We start from the raw sequence: 19,969 nt of genomic DNA, 5'->3' as shown, positions 1-19,969 counted from the left end.
GTACTTCAATACGAGGTTTAAATTCTACTCTTTGATGCTCAATAGTTATTACTTTTACAAGCTTTTCACATTTAATATTTTAAAAATATAAACTCATATGTTTAGATAACGAGGTTTATGCATGTCATTTGGAGTTATTCGATCTAAAAACTATTGACATTTTTTAATTTCATAAATAATTATTATTTTTCTTACTTTATTATAGCTCGATGCAAAACTGAGAAGGTTATACTACGATTATTTATTTTACTATGTTTATTTATTTATTTTTTGTGACTATTACCATAAATTCTCAGTTCCTATTTGACCGACTTTACGATATGATTATAAGATCACAAATCCTACTAGTTGAACACATTATCCTCAAAAATTGAAAAAATTTTCCTCGTACCCCGTAAATGGGAGAAATCTCAAAAAAAAAAATATAATATTAAAAATCAGTAATTTTCGATATTTATTCACTTTTTTTTGTTGAATATTGAAACAATTTTCTTCATAACAGAGAGTTAATGGAGGAAATTTCCTCCTAAAATAACGTTTCTTTAAATGAGAAATTTTCGTAAATTAGTAATTTTTTAGTATTTTGTCTTAAAATGACGATAATTTTGTTGAAATTCTATCTTTGACATATCTACAAGAAGGGGTTAAAAATAATAATTTTTGCAGTAAACGTTTTTAACTTACTATTAAAAATGTTAAAGAAAATCTGCATATTTTAAACACACATTAAATAAAAGCTTGTTTAATACATCATTATAAATTTAAAAAAAAATTGTTGCAATAATTTATCTTCTATATGCAATATGTTGCTGTAGTTTAAAAATATAGTATTTTACAGTTAAATTTCCAATTTAAAATTTTATTTTTTCAACTTTATATCACTTAAACTTTTTGAAAAACGTATGCATAAATACAGTTTTTTTATTATAAGTAACTTAAGTATGCCTTTATAAATCAATTATATCAGTAAGATATTACTGATTTCAAAAAATACTTATATTATACTGAATCATATTAAATTAAAATGTTATTTCGATCATAAAAAAACACACCAATTATATTTATACAAGTCGGTATAGAGAATTGTTTACGTATTTTAATATATTTATGTAATGAATTGTTCACGACGGACGTGATAGCAATTAAAAATATTACAACAATATCAACTTTTTGTATTAAATTTACCAATAACCTGAATTTTAATATGTAGTATGTGAGTGCTGGGTTTACACATACTTACTTGCAATTCTACATTACAACTATAGTTTTGATCACAAAACCTNGGGTTTACACATACTTACTTGCAATTCTACATTACAACTATAGTTTTGATCACAAAACCTAAAGTAAACTTACTCAACCACCTTAAAAAAAATGAACATACAAAAACAAATTAGCCTATTATAAATACTAAATAATTTATTTATTTGTTTTTAGCATTCTTTACTTGCATACAATTTTTTATTCATCTTTTATTAAATGTCTTTTAATAATGATTATATATGATGGTTTAATAAACAAATACCAAATAATTATTTTACATTTGTAGATCTAAATATTTTTTATTTTGTATATACCATATGTAATCATACAAAAATCTTGATTTCTATTGGTAAACATGATTTCACTAAGATTTTGCATACAATTAATGTATTTGTACATATAAATATATATATACAGGATGGCCCAGTATTCACTAACAACTTATATAACTTTTTATTCAGTTAATTTTTTTTTCTAGTTACTATATTAGAGAGCTATAATAATAATGTAATTAATATCATTTTTATAATTAAATAAAAAAAAAATTTTATTTTAAAAATTTACCAGAAATGCTTTAAAAAATTTAAAAATAGCCATAATTTAGTATAGATTTAAAAAAATTATTTGGTGAAATAAATTCTCATTAATGTTTGGTAGTTAATTTTTCTGTATTTATTCTACGGTAACCAATGATGTGATTAATAAAAAAGGACAAAAGTAAACACAATATTTTCACACTAAATATGATATGAATATTGATTTTTCTATGAAAATTAGTAGCAATCCAATGACTGGTATTAATTCAAATAAATACACGAACAATACCTATTATTATAAGTATTTCTATCTTTTTAGAGATAAAACTAGAAAAAAATCAATATTTTTAATTAAATTAAAAAATATAAATTATTTTATGCGCATTATTATTTGGTTTTAATTATATATAAAATAATATATAAGCTTCGAATATTTTTTTCTTTTGTCATCTCCGCCCTACTTTTTCGATGTTACTAATTAGGATATAGTAATATCTTAAAATAAGTTACACTTAAAAAGTAATTTTTATACATTTTACTAAGCTGATAGTCAGTGTTAGGTATTATATGTACTTAAAAATAACACTATATAATACTAACAAAATCTTTCGTTATGAAAAACAAATATTTTTAGTCAATATTTTTAGAGAAATTACTTTAAAACATTATTATGATTTATAAATGAAATGTATTAATCATGAACTTTTATAAACTTTAACGTTAATTAAGTTGGTACATTCAGTTAAAAAATATTTTGTTGATCTTTATAAAATCTTGTTTATTTTATTAACATTAATGTTTCATTTAATTTATTTGTGTTAAATCTTATAAATGTTTATATAATGTTTTATTACGCGGTGTTTTGGTTAGGCAATATTGTTACATTTGTGTCGTGCTAAAGCAATGAATCAAATTGTATTTCTGGAGAAATATTATTCAAGAGAAATTCATGGACTTCAACTACTGTTGAAATTTATTGTAAATATAAAGTAGAGTTATACAATTGACAATGGATAGTGCTACCTAAATAAGAGTATATAATATCCATAACGTTTTGCTGACATATTTCTCAAAAATGTTTGAATGTCATTTTAATCAAAACAACAACACTGTAATCCAATTACTAGCAATAAATCACCATCAACTGACAATAGCGTGCCTTGAATAAATTTCATTACCTATAATAAATATAACATATAATTCAGTATGTAAATCAACAAAGCCCCATCGTAATTATTCGGGTTAATTTTTCAACAGCTTGTAAATAGGTCAAGATTAAAATATCTTTTTGAAAATATAAAACACTATACCAATTTTTGTAAAAAGAAATCTACACGGTAATTTCCTAATTATGCTTCGCAAAATATCTTCGAATGTATTAGAGCTTATCATTATTATTTTAAATAATGGATCTTTGTTGAGCTGATTTATAGGAAAAATTAATTTTCTGTTATACCCTAAACTCATATCAATTTTCGATTTTCAAATGGCAACCCGATTTTTTTTTTTGATATCATTAAATTTATTAAGTTGAAAAAAACGTTTTTTTTTTATATTATTCGATTTTAAACGACTTATAGGTGATTAAAGTTTAGGGGCGATCAGAAAAAATCATACTTATTTTTAAAAGACAGCATCTTTATTATGTCGTAAATTGATAAGTGCTATCAGTTTATAATATTATAAAGTTTATCGTATTTCTATGAACCAGTAGTGATATATGACTTGATAACGTTGCCATCTTCTAAAACATGTGAATATTTCAATAGTAACCTATTACAAGTTGATAAAAATTAACCCGAATAATTACGAAGGGAACTTTGTTGATTTACATACTAAATTTCGCCATTGGACTTTAACTCCCATCCCTGGACACGCCTTTATGTAAAACATCATTTGATAAAAATTCAAATTACGCTTCTGTTTTATTTCTTTTGTTATAAGCTGTCAAAATTAAAATTTCGTACTAGGAATTTATGAGGTATCACGCAAAGAGTTATGAACTTGGTAATTTAGCAGCAAAATACCAGCATTTTATCAAAAATATCAAATTCTAGTACCAGGAATTCATAAGAATTAATGTATACATTGTCCAAATGTCTCAAGGTGCTAATCGTTTCACTAGCGATTTCCAAGTGGCCACCAATACGAACGTGTTGGACGCCCATAAAATTTAGTGAACGCTCGTTGCCAATGTTATTATTCAATAAGATGGAATAAATAATGCTGTTTGATATAATCGATAGTTCTCATGAATTCCTGATACTAAAATTTTACTTTTAACATGAATTTCTGTACCATCAAGACAATCGAGAAAATATGATTTGTGTTAATTTATTTGCCAAACTAATCAAAGCAATTATAATTATAATTTGAAAATTATTTTAGTTCAAATTTAATATTAAATTAGTTCAAGATAAACTTCAGTGGTATGCTCAGAAAANTGTTAATTTATTTGCCAAACTAATCAAAGCAATTATAATTATAATTTGAAAATTATTTTAGTTCAAATTTAATATTAAATTAGTTCAAGATAAACTTCAGTGGTATGCTCAGAAAAATTTCATGGAGGTTGCACTAACGAAAATTTTTATTTTAAAATTGTATATTAAACACGTCATTTTTTTCTTCTTAGAGGTTTTCATTAGATCTATCTAAATCTTATTTTTAGCTCATAAAGTACTTAATACACTTAACTATTTTCATACTTAATATTCAACAATGAAGCAAAGTAATGCNTTTTCATACTTAATATTCAATAATGAAGCAAAGTAATACCATGAACTTTAATGGCTACTGTTTTTTGATATCAATAGTCAACAAGTGTTTTTATTTTCTTTGAGGATTCAAACGCCTTATGTTATAAAATTAATTTGAATTGTAAGTTAATTTCAAAACAAGAACGCGGACGAGGAAAATACTTGTGTAATTTGTACTAAGGTTTGTAAATAAGTAATCATCACACTGCCAGTAAAAGTTATCTGTCTTCATAAATGTCATTGTACACATTGTCAAACAACGCTGTTTTAGTATTCATGACTGGTATAACAAAACATTTCTATTATTATTATTATTGTTATTGATACGTTTTTCTTATTATTCTTTATGTTGAGCTAATGTAGTGAAGCCGATTTACAATATGAGCACATACATTACAGTTGATACATATTAGGCAGAATATAAGATTGACCATTAATCACTTCCTACCATTAGCTACTTAAATGGGAAAATACTACACTATTCAGTAGATCGTTTAAGCAAAATTAGTATACACTATGTTATTCCGCATGAACTTTGAATTTTCGTTTATACATTTCAAACTATTTCTACCATACCTGTCACTAAGAATGAATTTTGATTGATAACTCTGTTTATAAATTGGACGACTGTAGTAAGCTGTTGTGCAATGAATGTTCTATAGTCTATGAAATAACAGTATTGCAATTAATATATGGTAAATCTTGCCGTGATATATGATTAATAACACTTGGAGAATTACAGAGTTGTATTATGCCAAGAAAATGTATTATATAGTTCTTATTTTATGAGTTTCGAGATGAGACTGAATTGATTTCGTTGGTTTTAATTCAAATAGCAATATTTATAACTATTTAATATATATTTTTTACGAGTTACTGGAGGTTATATTTTGTTAAGAAAATTAAAATCTGGAAATTTCTAATCTCTTAAAGAAGAGTTATGAAAAAATTATTTAATGTCAAGACCATGTTTATATTTATTTATGTTTTGTAGAAATTGTAGATGTATTTTGTGCTTGAAATGTTTCAATGGTATTTATAAATACAGTCTTGAATATAATCACTTTTTTGTGTACTATTATTATTATTTTTTTATTCTTAACAAAACAATTTATTAATTTTTTTATAAATTCTGTATGGATTGAAAATTTAGTTTAAAGTTACTCAAAATATAACCAACATACTTTTTAAGGNATTACACACAACTAGGCTGTTAAATTTTCATAAACATAAAATTGTACTTCATAACAATAAAATACAGACACGAATAACTTCATTCCTTTAATATATCCATTAGTTTTTCTTAATTTAAAACCAAAAAATACCAATTTTAATTCAAATAATAACGATTCATTCAAGATATTATTTTTCATTTTTATTCAAATCTATTTCGAAGTTTTTTTAAGGTTTATTTTATATTATTACAGTATTTACAATTCAAATAATAACCATTTATAATTAGAAACTGTGTCCTATATGAAGCGATTTATAATCATATCATTATTAAAATATACTCTGGTATTTCTTAGTTAATATTTTCTTAATTTTAAGTACACTGAAAATAGACAAATCTATATTATACAAAAAAATAAATATAGTACAATCAGCTTTTTACTAGCGCTAACGACAAATTTAACACAGTAAAAAGGACCTATTTAAATCGAGACTCGTATATTTCAGATTTCTCATGTCTTACTAACAAAATTACATTTTTTGATAATCAAATGAAAAAAATGACTAAAGGNACAAAATTATATTTTTTGACAATCAAATGAAAAAAATGTCTAAAGGTATGCTAAAAAAGGATAGATTAGCTGAAAACATTAAAATATTTATTGCTTAAGATGATACAAAATCTATTAGAAAATAAACAATACAAAACTTGTATTTTCGAGTGTAATTTTGTATTAATTTTCATAAAAGTTTTAGTAAAAATCCTCTGAGGAATATAATTGAATGTAGGTGACTACTCAAAACAAACTACTAACAACTATTATTAGTTAATAGTTCGAATGTTATAAATAATGGTATCATTTTACAATAAACTATAATATAATTTTTCGTGTAAATTATTGTGAGGTTTAAACTTAACTTATAAAATTTTATAACTCAATTTTGTAATCAAATTAAAATAGCTTTTCGTGATGCAGTTGATTATTTAAAAATATTATAATACAATCTTAACTTCATTGTTAAAATTCTTAAAAAAAAAAAACACGTGTTATAAATTTTATCAATAAACCGAATTTAATTTTGAAAGCATAAGAAATAAATGAATGAAATAGAATAACTAAAATATGTAGCTATATTTTTTGAGTGTTTAATCGTAAACATTAAGCTTAAAAATCAAAAAACCAATTATATGAACCGATTGGTTCATGAAGGGTTATTGAGTACAGTAACCATTTTCAACTTATAATCACCATTGGTACCTTTGACGTAACCCTTGGGTAATATATTTTGATCATGATTTGATAAAGTAAATATTTATAAATTATATCTGTTTAATTATGTTCAGTAATCAATGATCATTGATTTTTCACCGTACTTACTGTATAAACCACATTCAATATTATGTAAGATAACATCAATTTCCATTCGACACGAACCTTTTTTTTAATATGAATCAATGTAACCGAATCTTAATTTGGAGAATATTTAATTTATTTAAAATTAATGCATAGTCAGGTCTCAGTACGTATAATTAATATTAAGTACTTGACATTCGTGTATTCTTAATAGTACATTGTCGTTAGGTAGTTGGGTACTTGACATGTGCTATTACCTTAAGTGGAAAATCTCATTAACGAAAATAAGTAGCATTTTAATGTATGTGTATACGCACAGGTTAAATATGCAGGTGATCCGTTTGTCGTAACCTACTCAATTAGTTACAAAAAATTCTCGAAATATTTTTTTTTACTTTTTTTAGTTTTATATATTTTTTGATTTATTAGTAATTAATTACTTTTTTAATCATCTTTTATGCCTTATAAGGGTGTCAACTTTATTTGTTTTAACGAAAACATAAATAATTATTTATAACAAGCTATATATATATATAATATAACAAGGTTATTTATTAAATATGCGATAGGAAATTTCGAATCAATATTTTAGAAATTATTAACAATTTAAAATATTGACGAATTACTTATAACTTCCTAAGTTAATCACAGTTATAAAATTGTATCTTTTTAACATTGTAAACATTGTGTATCTAAGAGGGTGACTTTTGGAAAATATATTTTAAGAGTAGAGAAGAAAAAAAATAAAAGTCCATTATATCGAATTTGATTTTATGGTTAAATTCGATAATTCATTTGCAGTAGTACTAAGTAATGAAATTCATTCGATGAGAACATTTTTATTTTTCTAATATTGAAGTATTTTATTTGTTTTCTATTAAGAGGATACGAATTAATAATTTGATTTATGCTTTTCTGAAAAATGTACAGTAATATTCAATTAGCGTTTTTCCCGTGTACCCTTGATTTATAATGTACATATAAAATTTAACCATGAAAATAATAACTAAATTATAATTAAAATCAAATTTAATAGAACTTTTTTCAATTTAAATGACATTAGTGAAGTAATTTTTTGTGTAAGGATATAAGTAAAGAATAAATAAAGTTTATATGTTTTTTGTCTTACCACATAGTCCTATTGATTCCAAATCTTATATTGTTAATAGTTATAGTTGGGCGAGGGTTATAGCCCCTTCGCCACCCCCCTACACAAGGCTATGTTATAGCTTACAATTAATTATTTACATTTTAAATAAAATATATAAAAGTCAATACACATCAAAACTTAATCATCGCGGGTTTTCGAACAAAACTGTACATAGGATATTTNAGCTTTTGGAATAGTCCACCAATTTTTTAAAATTAAACACTATCTAAAGATTTGCATCGAAGCGTTTTTTTTTGATAGTGATTTTAATCACTGTCAGATATCATTATACTTGATCCAACTATGCCACGTCACCACTGTGCCGCGACCCCCCTGTGCTGGGTTTTTTTTAATATGAATCAATGTAAACGAATCTTAATTTGGAGATTATTTAATTTATTTAAAATTAATGCATAGTCAGGTCTCAGTACGTATAATTAATATTAAGTACTTGACATTCGTATATTCTTAATAGTACATTGTCATTAGGTAGTTGGGTACTTGACAAGTGCTATTACCTTAAGTGGAAAATCTCATTAACGAAAATACGTAGCATTTTAATGTATGTGTATACCCACAGGTTAAATATGCAGGTGATCCGTTTGTCGTAACCTACTCAATTAGTTACAAAATATTCTCAAAACATTTTTTTTACTTTTTTTAGTTTTATATATTTTTTGATTTATTAGTAATTAATTAATTTTTTATTCATCCTTTATGCCTTATAAGGGTGTCAACTTTATTTGTTTTAACGACAACATAAATAATTATTTATAACAAGCTATATATATATATAATATAACAAGCTTATTTATTAAATATGCGATAGGAAATTTTGAATCAATATTTTAGAAATTATTAACAATTTAAAATATTGACTAATTACTTATAACTTCCTAAGTTAATCACAGTTATAAAATTGTATCTCTTTAACATTGTAAACATTGTGTATCTAAGAGGGTGACTTTTGGAAAATATATTTTAAGAGTAGAGAAGAAAAAAAATAGAAGTCCATTATATCGAATTTGATTTTATGGTTAAATTCAATAATTCATTTGCAGTAGTACTAAGTAATGAAATTCATTCGATGAGAACATTTTTATTTTTCTAATATTGAAGTATTTTATTTGTTTTCTATTAAGAGGATACGAATTAATAATTTGATTTATGCTTTTCTGAAAAATGTACAGTAATATTCAATTAGCGTTTTTCCCGTGTACCCTTGATTTATAATGTACATATAAAATTTAACCATGAAAATAATAACTAAATTATAATTAAAATCAAATTTAATAGAACTTTTTTCAATTTAAATGACATTAGTGAAGTAATTTTTTGTGTAAGGATATAAGTAAAGAATAAATAAAGTTTATATGTTTTTTGTCTTACCACATAGTCCTATTGATTCCAAATCTTATATTGTTAATAGTTATAGTTGGGCGAGGGTTATAGCCCCTTCGCCACCCCCCTACACAAGGCTATGTTATAGCTTACAATTAATTATTTACATTTTAAATAAAATATATAAAAGTCAACACACATCAAAACTTAATCATCGCGGGTTTTCGAACAAAACTGTACATAGGATATTTTAATCATCATTACTTTATCATACACACATTTTCAATAAACCGTTCAGTATTAATAAAATATTTCATCAACAGTAATATATTTTACGAACCGACCTTTATAGTTAAATATTTACATAATTTGACTGGTTCTATACCCTAGCGATTCATAATAGTTTCACATACCAGTTAAAAGTTCCAATTTCTCGTTATGTGCATGTACACAATTATGGATATCTATTAAACATAATGCAATTTGCCATGGACTCCGTTAGTATTTATCCATTTAAGATGTACTTAAAATTATAAAAAGGTAGTAAAATTAAAAAAAATATAATGAAATGAGTTCATAAGAATCTATTAAACTCACCAATTAATACGGTTAAACATACTCTTTTAAATTGACATCTAAAAATAATATAGAAAAATGAACTTTTTAATAGTAAATTTGTATTTCCACTATGAGCAATAATCAAATAGTATTTTTTCATAACGAATTCTGCATTATTGTTGATATTATGATGTGAGAATCGCATATAATTGAATACAATGCATATTTTTCAAAATATATGTGTAAAACTTACAAATGTACCCATAGTAGGTACGGTATTTAATTTTATAATTCTACCGCAGACTGCGTATCAGTCAGTGTCTATAATATGTCGGCAATATAACAAACACATGCCCCCAATTCACTTTTACAACTACAAGTACAATATCATTTAAATGACTGCCAATCGGTTTTGACTAATTTACCGAGGTTTCGTTGGCTTATTCACCAACTGTTGTAGATTTATTACACCCCTAAAGTACATCTATGCCTGATAAATAGAATTCGATTAAAATTTCGGTGGGTATACGTACAAAACAGAAAAGATTTGTTAGTTGAAATATAAATCTTATATGCATACGTATGCCTTATTTTTCAAATAAATGAATTCCCCACAAAGACCTTTTAAATTAATAATACGGTTTTGTACAAAGACAAATGTAAATATATGTCTATTAAATGCATGACCAACAGGTTAGTTTTTGAACAAAATTCAATGAAAAATAATTTGAGGAATATCATAGTTGCGCAAACTTATTTCGACTCTAATTCTCTTCGAATTGATATACACCACAGATATTTATTTTTCGTTATAAAAATATTAATTGATTTTCAACGGTACCAGCATAATATCACTATATTACAATACTTTTTTTATTTTCAACAGGGGTTGGCAAAATAATATTGTAATGATTTTTCAATATATTTTGTGATTGTTTAAATTGCGAATTTTTGTTGAATATTATAATAAAAATTGAATATATTATCATATCGTCACTGAACATATGCATTCAACTGTGCAAAAGTAACGAACCGATAAATATACTTTAATGCGATTTTATATTCACTTCTGAACAATGCACCTTGTGTTTAACTGAGTTGGGCCATTTTGATGTTCGACTTCCCTAGAGAATAAACTATATATTTTATTTTCCTTAATAAGAAAACGTTTTGGCAGCGATTTTGGTATTTTTACCTTATTTCTCGACCTTTAAATTGACAATTCATGCACAAATCTGTTTTTAGAGTTATAAAAATTAAATTACAGATTTATTTTGATTTCGTACATTTCAGTTTCATATTTTTAAACGCGTAAGGAAGAAATAAAATATTATTTTTTAAAAACTTTTTTGAAATAAAAAGTGCTAAATAACATTGTAAACGGGATAATTACTGATTTTGAAGCCCAAAACACAAACTAAAATATATACTTAAAATAAACTAAAGTAAACTAATGGAACCCAATGATAATAAAATGAAAATTATACAGAGAAACCTACGTAAAATTTGTGTAAAACATTACTTACAAATAATATTACAGATTTCTTGTACTTCAGTAAATGAAAAATCAAAAAAATAAATATTAGTTGACTTAAAATCATGTTGATGGTTTAGAGAGTCAATGTTTTTTTTTTATTAAAAAAATATAAGAAGCATCGCAATTTTCCACGTCATATCCCCTACAATAAAAACACGACAAAGTATTCTCTGCGACAATAATGACTAAAACCATAAGCATTAATTAACATGTTTCCATCTGCATTAACCACAAATCGTCGTTATCCCGACGGAATATATAACCACTAAACAATATATTTTATTCATAGAATTATGTACCATAAAGATTTAAGATTAAGTATTTCATCTTTATGTTATAGTACATTAATTTAACCTCCTTATTATAATTGTTTTCTAAGGAGTTTAAGCAGCATAAACTTTGTCGACAGCAATTAAAACTACGTTCATTCTACACGTGTTATCAAGTACATTATTGTAAGTTTAACAAATTTCCAAGTAAACTTTTTTGAACACATGTTAGTTAAGTTTTGTTTTATTAAAATCTTAGCTAAATCAAAACTAGAGAACAAATTTCTTGTTTATCTACTATGCCAAAGAGTTTTTAAACCATTTGGTTGATACTCTGTAAAAAAAAGTCTCGTCAATAAATCATCCGTGAGCGACTAATTAAGAAAACTTCAACCTATCACCACCCAAGTTGTCAAATAGAGCCTTTCATTGTCAGCTTTTACAATATAGCCCTCTAGTAACGTTTATCATTTTTCATAATTTAAATAAAAAAACAAAACAATTTTACGCGTGGTCGTGATGGAAGTTCTCAATTTATAATATTCAGATTGATGTTAATATAATTTTATTTGTCATTATTAAACAGTTAATTAAACACGGTTGTTAATGACTTAGTAAATTAATTAAGTTTAAGTAGTTCGTGGAAAATAAGTTGAATTATTGATCGCAATAAAATAAGAAGAAATTAAGAAAATAATTAATAAACCAAAAGCGAGTAAAAAAAAAAGAAAAAACATAAAATTAGTCAAATAGAAGCACAAGAATTACTGACAACTTTTACTAGACTATAATAAATAATCAAAAATAGATTATATTGTGAAAAAATGTTATTATAATACTTTTGATGAAAGTCGTTACGAAAAATTCCTTTAATTTGAGTATTAGGTTTATATATTTATTTTTCATATACTATTTTGTTCAAGTTTTATTTAAATAATATTTTTTATTCTATATTAGCAGAATTAAAATTAACTCTTTCAGCTTGATAACTATTTTTATATATTTTTATTTTGAAGAAAAATTAGATATTGTTAGTAATTTATTTATTATTAAATACAGAACTCTCAATTATTTTATAAAAAAAATTTTCACAGAAAACATTATTTAACGTTTAAATAGAAGAACTAAAAGTTGGCTGCAGCTCTAAAAATTAAAGTAATATGATAACAACATAATTATCTGATTAATGTACATAACATTTATTAATTTTTTTTAAATAAAAATTATTTATATTAAAATTAGTTAAGGTTAACTCTAAAATCGTCAGTGTAGTATCTGAGGAACATAGAAAACGAAAAAAATATATTTTTTCAAATAGTTTTATTCAATTATTTTTATTGAATTATATTTTTATACCATGTTACTTTAGAGGTACATTAACTAAAGCTACTAACTCTAAAATTTCTTTCGTTTTAACAATCAATTCTACGAAAAAAACTAAATAATTTAGTTAATAATAAAACAGTTTTAGTTACTACGTTCTTCATAACCAACATAAACGAAATGTATATTATTATAACAATAATTATGAACAGGGTTGTGTAAAAAACACGTTAAAATAATTATTTAAAATAAAAGTAAACAATTTAAAAAGCGCCTTAAGACCAATATAAACTTTGAAATTTTTTTGTGTTTTAAACACATTTCAAACGTAATAACCTTGATATGGACTAATAAAAAAACATTTTATAAATTTAAATTTATTTAATTTTTCTTTACTCGTTATGCTAAATTGTATACAATTTAGCATATGATAAATGTATGTAATAATCATAAAGTAGCGCAACTTATTTCGAAAACTTTAAAACATCGTTTTTATACTTAACGTAAAGAATTCACTGAATTTATTTATTTCTTCAACGACGATACTAGAATGCTCAATACACCTGATATTTTCATAGTTATACTATTATTAGACATATATGTGATAAAATATGTTATGTATTATTTATAATTTTAAAGGCTCATTAATAAATGTTAATTAATAAAAGTTAAAAATAATTAATTGATTAATGTACTTATATTAAATCGTTTAAGGTACCAGTGCTTAGAACTCTGAGAAAATAACCAATGAGTTCGGTAGTTTTTAAACAAAACATTTTCATCCTATCTAATTTTTTTTGTTTACTAACTAGTTTTGTGCAAAAAAGTTTATTTAACTTACAATAATGTACTTGATAAAACGTGAGAATAAGTAAGAGTTTTAATTGCTGTTGACGAAATTTATGTTATGTTTATGTATATTTCAATAGGGTAGAGTAAAGCATAAATTTTAATTTTTCATGAATTTATTTAATCAAATATTTTTTTTTGTTTTATGAGTCTAACCTGTAATTTAATTATTTCTGCATAATTTTATATTTTTTCCTATCTCGTCAATAAAATTCATTTTAACATGTCACCCGTTGCCGATAAAATTGACATACATAAAATTGTCTATATTTGAGATTTTATATCTCAAGTAGATAAAAATTTGCTTAAAAATATTTTCATTTATTTGTCATAACAGTTTGAGCGAGAGTCTCGTGATACATTAATTAGTAAATAAAATTGTTTAACAAATGTATTGAGTAAACAATTAAATATAATACAGCATGTCGATACTATTTAGCCTCTTCAATAGATTTTTTTTTCATTTTATATCACTTTTCTTACCAGCCGATTACTAACGATAAGAGTTATAAGTTCTAAAAGTAAACTATATTTTTACAGAAATCTGCTCCAACTGTGGTCGTGTTGCTATCACGCTATTTGTATTGAATAGTACCCAATGCTAGGCTAGGTCATTATGCAAAAGTAGCCCGACACGCAACTATACAGAGGCAGTACTTCGCGGCAGCCTCGACAGACATCATAGTAATAACTATAGTACTAGTACACAAAACTCACTAATGCAGCCGTAACAATCTGTGGACAATAATTACGCCTGGGTAGGCCATAGCCATGGTGATTAATCACCAGGACAAACCACGATTTGGTCATCAACCTTTGTGTAAATGTTCAAATTTTATGTTTTGTACCAGGAATTCATAAGATTAAATAAGACTAGTTTCCATAGTTAATGTTTTAGACCTGTATTGTTATTTTGTTACCAATATCAAAATCCAGTACCAGGAACTCATAAGGACTAATCTATGCAACTATATGTTATGGTGTCTCGAGAAGGTGCCCAGCGTCGTCTCGTTAGCGACTTTTAATTGGCCATCTGTACGCTGTTGACGCTCTTTACACCAACATTATTCAATTTAATGGTGTCACTAATGATATTTGATAGTAACGACAATTCTCATAAATTCCTGTACTAAAAATTTAACTTATATTTGAAATACTAAAATACCGAATTTCGATACAACTTATAACGTTTTTAGGAATATAATTAATTTGTTTGTCAACTTAACCAAAAAATTTTTTAAAATTTATAGTAGCGTTTATTAAATCTTTTTCTTATTTTTTTTTCCTCGCCTTAATCCCAACTATTTGGAGTCGGTCACTCTTAGCGTTTTTTATATATTAAACTAAATTAGGGTTAACTCTAAAGATGCACTAGGTTTTTTAATAGTGAAGTCATACTTAAAAGTTCACAATATCATCGAGGTTTTATCTCAGACGAGTTAATATATTTTTAATATATATTGTCAACTGTAATTTTTTTTTAGTGTACTAAACAATTGGAACTTAGTACACTAAAGCAGAAAATTGAATTTTAACTTAGTGTTTCTATTTTTATTTAGGAGAAAATATAACTAAAAGTTAATTTTTTGAATTCGAATTAAGAAGTAAAATTTTAAAATGCGTAAAAAGCCTAAACTCACTAAATTAAGGTACAAATAGTGTTTTACAATAATTTTCTTTTTGTCTAAGAGTAATATAAAATAATAATAAATATATTTGGTAATGGATGAATACGAGTAATTGAAAATTGTCAACCTTTATCTAGCATAGTTAATGCTTTTTATATTTACACATGAACTCATATCAAAATTAATAAATCATAAAACAATTTTGGTTTTTTTAATATTTAACACTACGTTTAAAATTATGGAGTAAAAATTAAAATGGTAGCTATAAAGAAAAAAAACATTTCCATCTGCTCAAATTGAAACATAGCATTATTTTGTTGCCAAGTGTGAAAAAAATATAATAAGCTGAGTAGTGTTAATGTAACAAAAAAAATGATGAACGACTGTTACTCAGAGGTGATATTAAAGTCAGAACTCAGCGGGGTTCTCTTACGGCTGTACTTGAATTGGCAACTTTAAGTCAATGGGGAAAATACTGTACCGACCACGGGCAGTGTTCCAAAAAATCCTTCCACTGCACAACTATCGCATATTTGTAAATGTAACCAAAAAGGGGAAAAAAGTTATACATGTGCTACAATAACCTTTTCAACAACTTATAAAAACAGTACCTTTTTTATCACAACCAAAATTCATTAGTTAAAAAAATTATTTATTTTTCCTCACTACTACGAAAAAAGCAAGGATGAAGTGACCACAAGTACTTGTTAGATTCAATACTCAAATCTAATTAAAAAGCCACAAGAAAAAAAAGACACTTTCCATCATCACATATTTCATAAATAAGTTGTTTGTAATTTCAAAATAAATATTTTTTTCTATTATTTTCACAGTAGTAATGCTTATAGGCGAAACTACTTGTTTGTTTGATGTGTCAATCGAGATTCCTACTGGAATTTTGATGGGAGGTACTGCTATAATGCGATGTAACTATAGTCTCGAAGAAACAGAATCACTATATTCCGTCAAATGGTACAAAGAACAATTAGAATTTTATCGATATATTCCAAAAGAACTGCCACATACCAGAGTCTTCAGTTATCCGGACATCAACGTTGATGTAAGTGTACATAATTTTGAGTTGGTTATTAATAATATTTTTATGTCTAACATGTAAATACATTTTGACAGATCAGTGAATCCGGTGATCAACAAGTAGTCTTAAGAAATGTGACTTCCAATTTGGGTGGAAAGTATTGGTGTGAAGTTAGCCTAGATGCGCCACTTTTTGAAACGAGAATTGCATCAGCAGTTATGAACGTTTTACGTATGTGTCATGAATAAGATTATCGACTATCTGTACAATAATATCGAGATAATTAACTAAAATTAAAAAATACGTTTATCACTTAATTTTCACTGAATTATTTTGAATAATTTATAATAAAATGAATCTGATTGAACGGAAAATATATAATATAATTTATAACTTATTTTGAATTAAATAAATATTAGTTGAAATCATTTTCATGTTTAATTATTTTATTTTCAGGTCCAATAAAAGATAAACCCGTCTTACAAGTTGAAAAAACTCAATACTCAGTCGGTGAAAAGCTCAGAGCCAACTGTACATCGCCTTCATCGGATTACCCGTCTAATATAACTTGGTTTATCAACGATCGAAAGGTACTTGACAATATTTTAATTAGTTTGATTTCAGTGTGATAAAATGATCCAATGATGATTTTATCAATTATGGTCCATATTCATAATAATCTTTTAGTTTGTATTATTAAATTGCTTTCTTTTATCTATTTTCAACAAAACTTGATTTTAATATCGCGACTTTGCAGATTGTTTAATTAACTATTTAAGTGCGGAAATATATTTACTTGTTCATTGTCTTCTAAAGTAAAAAGCTTAAACAAAAGAATAATAATTAATTAAAATGTATTATTCTTATGTTAATGAGTTACTTTTTAACCCTTATACTTAACAGAACAGTACAAAATACGTCAGCTTTTTTAAGTATTCCATGAATAATTATTTATTTATTTTCAGAGAAATACATATATTTTTTATGAAATATATCTGAACTAGTTAAGAGTAAACCTATAAAAAGAATGTAGAGGAAGCTGGACAATTATGTCTTACCAGTAGAGTAGCCAAGAAACTATAACCCCTCAATTGCTAGTTATTACTACCAGTAGCATAAAAATTTGGCGCTAGTAACACTATGAAATAATATTAAAAAAGGTCCAAAAATACTGTCTACGCCACTATGTCTTCCTTTTCATTTAAAAAGTTACATAGAAACAATTTTTTTTATAATAAATTTAAACGTAGGTTTATATCCTTACATATAAAATTTCTTTATTAATTTCTTTTCAATTTAAAAATGAAATACAATAATTTAAAGTTTTATTAAATTTAACTTTAATAATTATTATAACTTATAACTTCTAATTATTACTTATTACTTGAACATTTACATAGTTAAATTTTATATGTATACAGGGTGGCCACCACTCACTGACAACTTAAATAACTTTTGATCCAGTTAATATTTTTAGCTGATTTTTTTTTTTAAATAATAGTTATACGTTAGGTCTATAGCTATATTTCAATAATTAATTTTTTTACATTTTATTAAAAATATTAATTATTTTTAAATTTTAAATAAAATGTAAAAAAAAAATCTAAGATAGCTATTTTGTAGAGTAGAATTTAAGAAAAATTTTAGTAAAAAAATATCTTATTAATATTCAGTAGTAAATATTCTGTAGCGTTTTAAAGTTTGTGAAAATTTGAATTTTCATGTATTATTTTACGGTATTAAACATTGAAATACGTATTGAGAAAAGGACAGAAGAAAACGCTACAGAAGATATTACTTATCACTCTCATTCAAAAGTATATTGAAAAGATAAATAGGTCATCCAAAAATCACCCTGTCAGATATTTCTTCTTCTTTTACTCCCTCGCCTTTATCCCAATTACTTGAGGCCGGTCACTCATCTCCTAAACATCCATTTAACATAATCTATCACATCATATACGCATACATCACCTGTCCTCATAGCGCATTCAATAACAACCCCCATCTTTTTTTTGTCTTCCTCTAACTCTTCTTCCTTTAACATTCATTACTATAACTGTTCTTATAGCTTCCGATTCCTCTCTCTTATAAATATACCCAAACTATTAAAATCTATTTTCTCTCGTCTTATACACGATTGTTGATACACCTATACTTCCTTCTATATATTCGCTCTTTCTCCTATCTTCTCTAGTCACTCCACTCATCCTCTAAGCATTCTCATCTCTACTACACTCATTCTCTGTTCTACTATCTTATCAACCACTCAACACTTTGAACCATACATCAAAGCTGGTCTGACTACAGTATTATAGAACTTACTTTTCAGTCTTATTGGAATTCTCTTATTGCATGACATACCAGACACTTCTCTCCTTTTGATCCAACTTAACTAAATCCTATGTCTTATATAGTCGTCAATACCACCGTTATTTTGTACAAATGATCATAAATATTATTGAAAAGGGTATACCTTAATTTACCTTCTTAGATACTTAATGTTATCCTTTATAATTTTCAAAGGTTATTTTCATTAATTATTTTTTAATTTCAGATTAAAAATGGCATAAGTGATACTGTTTTAATTTATGCATTAAACAAGACGTTTTCATCATTGGATTATGATATTTTATCAACAGGAAAACTCAAAGTGCGCTGTCAATGTGATATTTTTGACGTAATTCATTCAGATATGGAAATTGTTTTGGATGAAGACAAACCTAGACTGGCATCAATTCTTCAACCACATGAATACTCTACGGGTAATACTTTCAATAAAATACTGCTTAGGATAGATTAAGTTTTATGTATGTTGAAAATATAGGTTCAGCATTATTTATATACATATAGGTAATTATAAAATTAAAATCACTCAGAAAATTCTATTTTTTAAATTTAAAGTTACAGCTTTTTATTTCTGTGGCTATGATTGTTGAATAATTTAATTAGTTTTCCTTTGAGAAATGTATAGATTATTGTAATTATTATGAATATACAGAATCCATTAGATGTAACTGATAACGCTTATTACGCTTTGATTTAATTATCACTTCATCGGATTTATTTTTTACAATTTTTTTCCTTAGATAATAGTATATTTTTTATCAATCATCTTTAATAAGAAAATAATGGATATATAAATTCTATTTTTAGCTTCGATGCGAAGCGGAGAAGGTATTAATTTTACTA

At 25.2% G+C, this 19,969-nt stretch overlaps 1 protein-coding gene across 2 annotated transcripts in view; it reads left to right on the top strand.

Annotated features, from left to right (window-relative positions):
- The window catches only part of LOC126907751 (uncharacterized), a 30,719-nt gene that overhangs the window by 1,623 nt on the left and 9,127 nt on the right, over nt 1-19,969 (top strand). Inside the window, exons 2-5 of one of the 2 annotated variants that reach the window (XM_050689348.1) lie at nt 16,590-16,801; nt 16,873-17,008; nt 17,234-17,367; nt 19,335-19,542. In XM_050689348.1, coding sequence (XP_050545305.1) covers nt 16,590-16,801; nt 16,873-17,008; nt 17,234-17,367; nt 19,335-19,542 — 690 coding nt within the window. Of the gene's footprint in view, nt 1-16,574; nt 16,802-16,872; nt 17,009-17,233; nt 17,368-19,334; nt 19,543-19,969 lie in introns of both variants that reach the window. The other variant, XM_050689340.1, reaches the window with a different exon arrangement.

This window comes from Daktulosphaira vitifoliae, unplaced genomic scaffold (assembly GCF_025091365.1).
Source record: "Daktulosphaira vitifoliae isolate Bord-2020 unplaced genomic scaffold, ASM2509136v1 Scaffold_1, whole genome shotgun sequence".
Classification (NCBI taxonomy): Eukaryota; Metazoa; Arthropoda; class Insecta; order Hemiptera; family Phylloxeridae; genus Daktulosphaira; species Daktulosphaira vitifoliae.
This window is presented reverse-complemented; position numbering and strand designations above follow the sequence as displayed.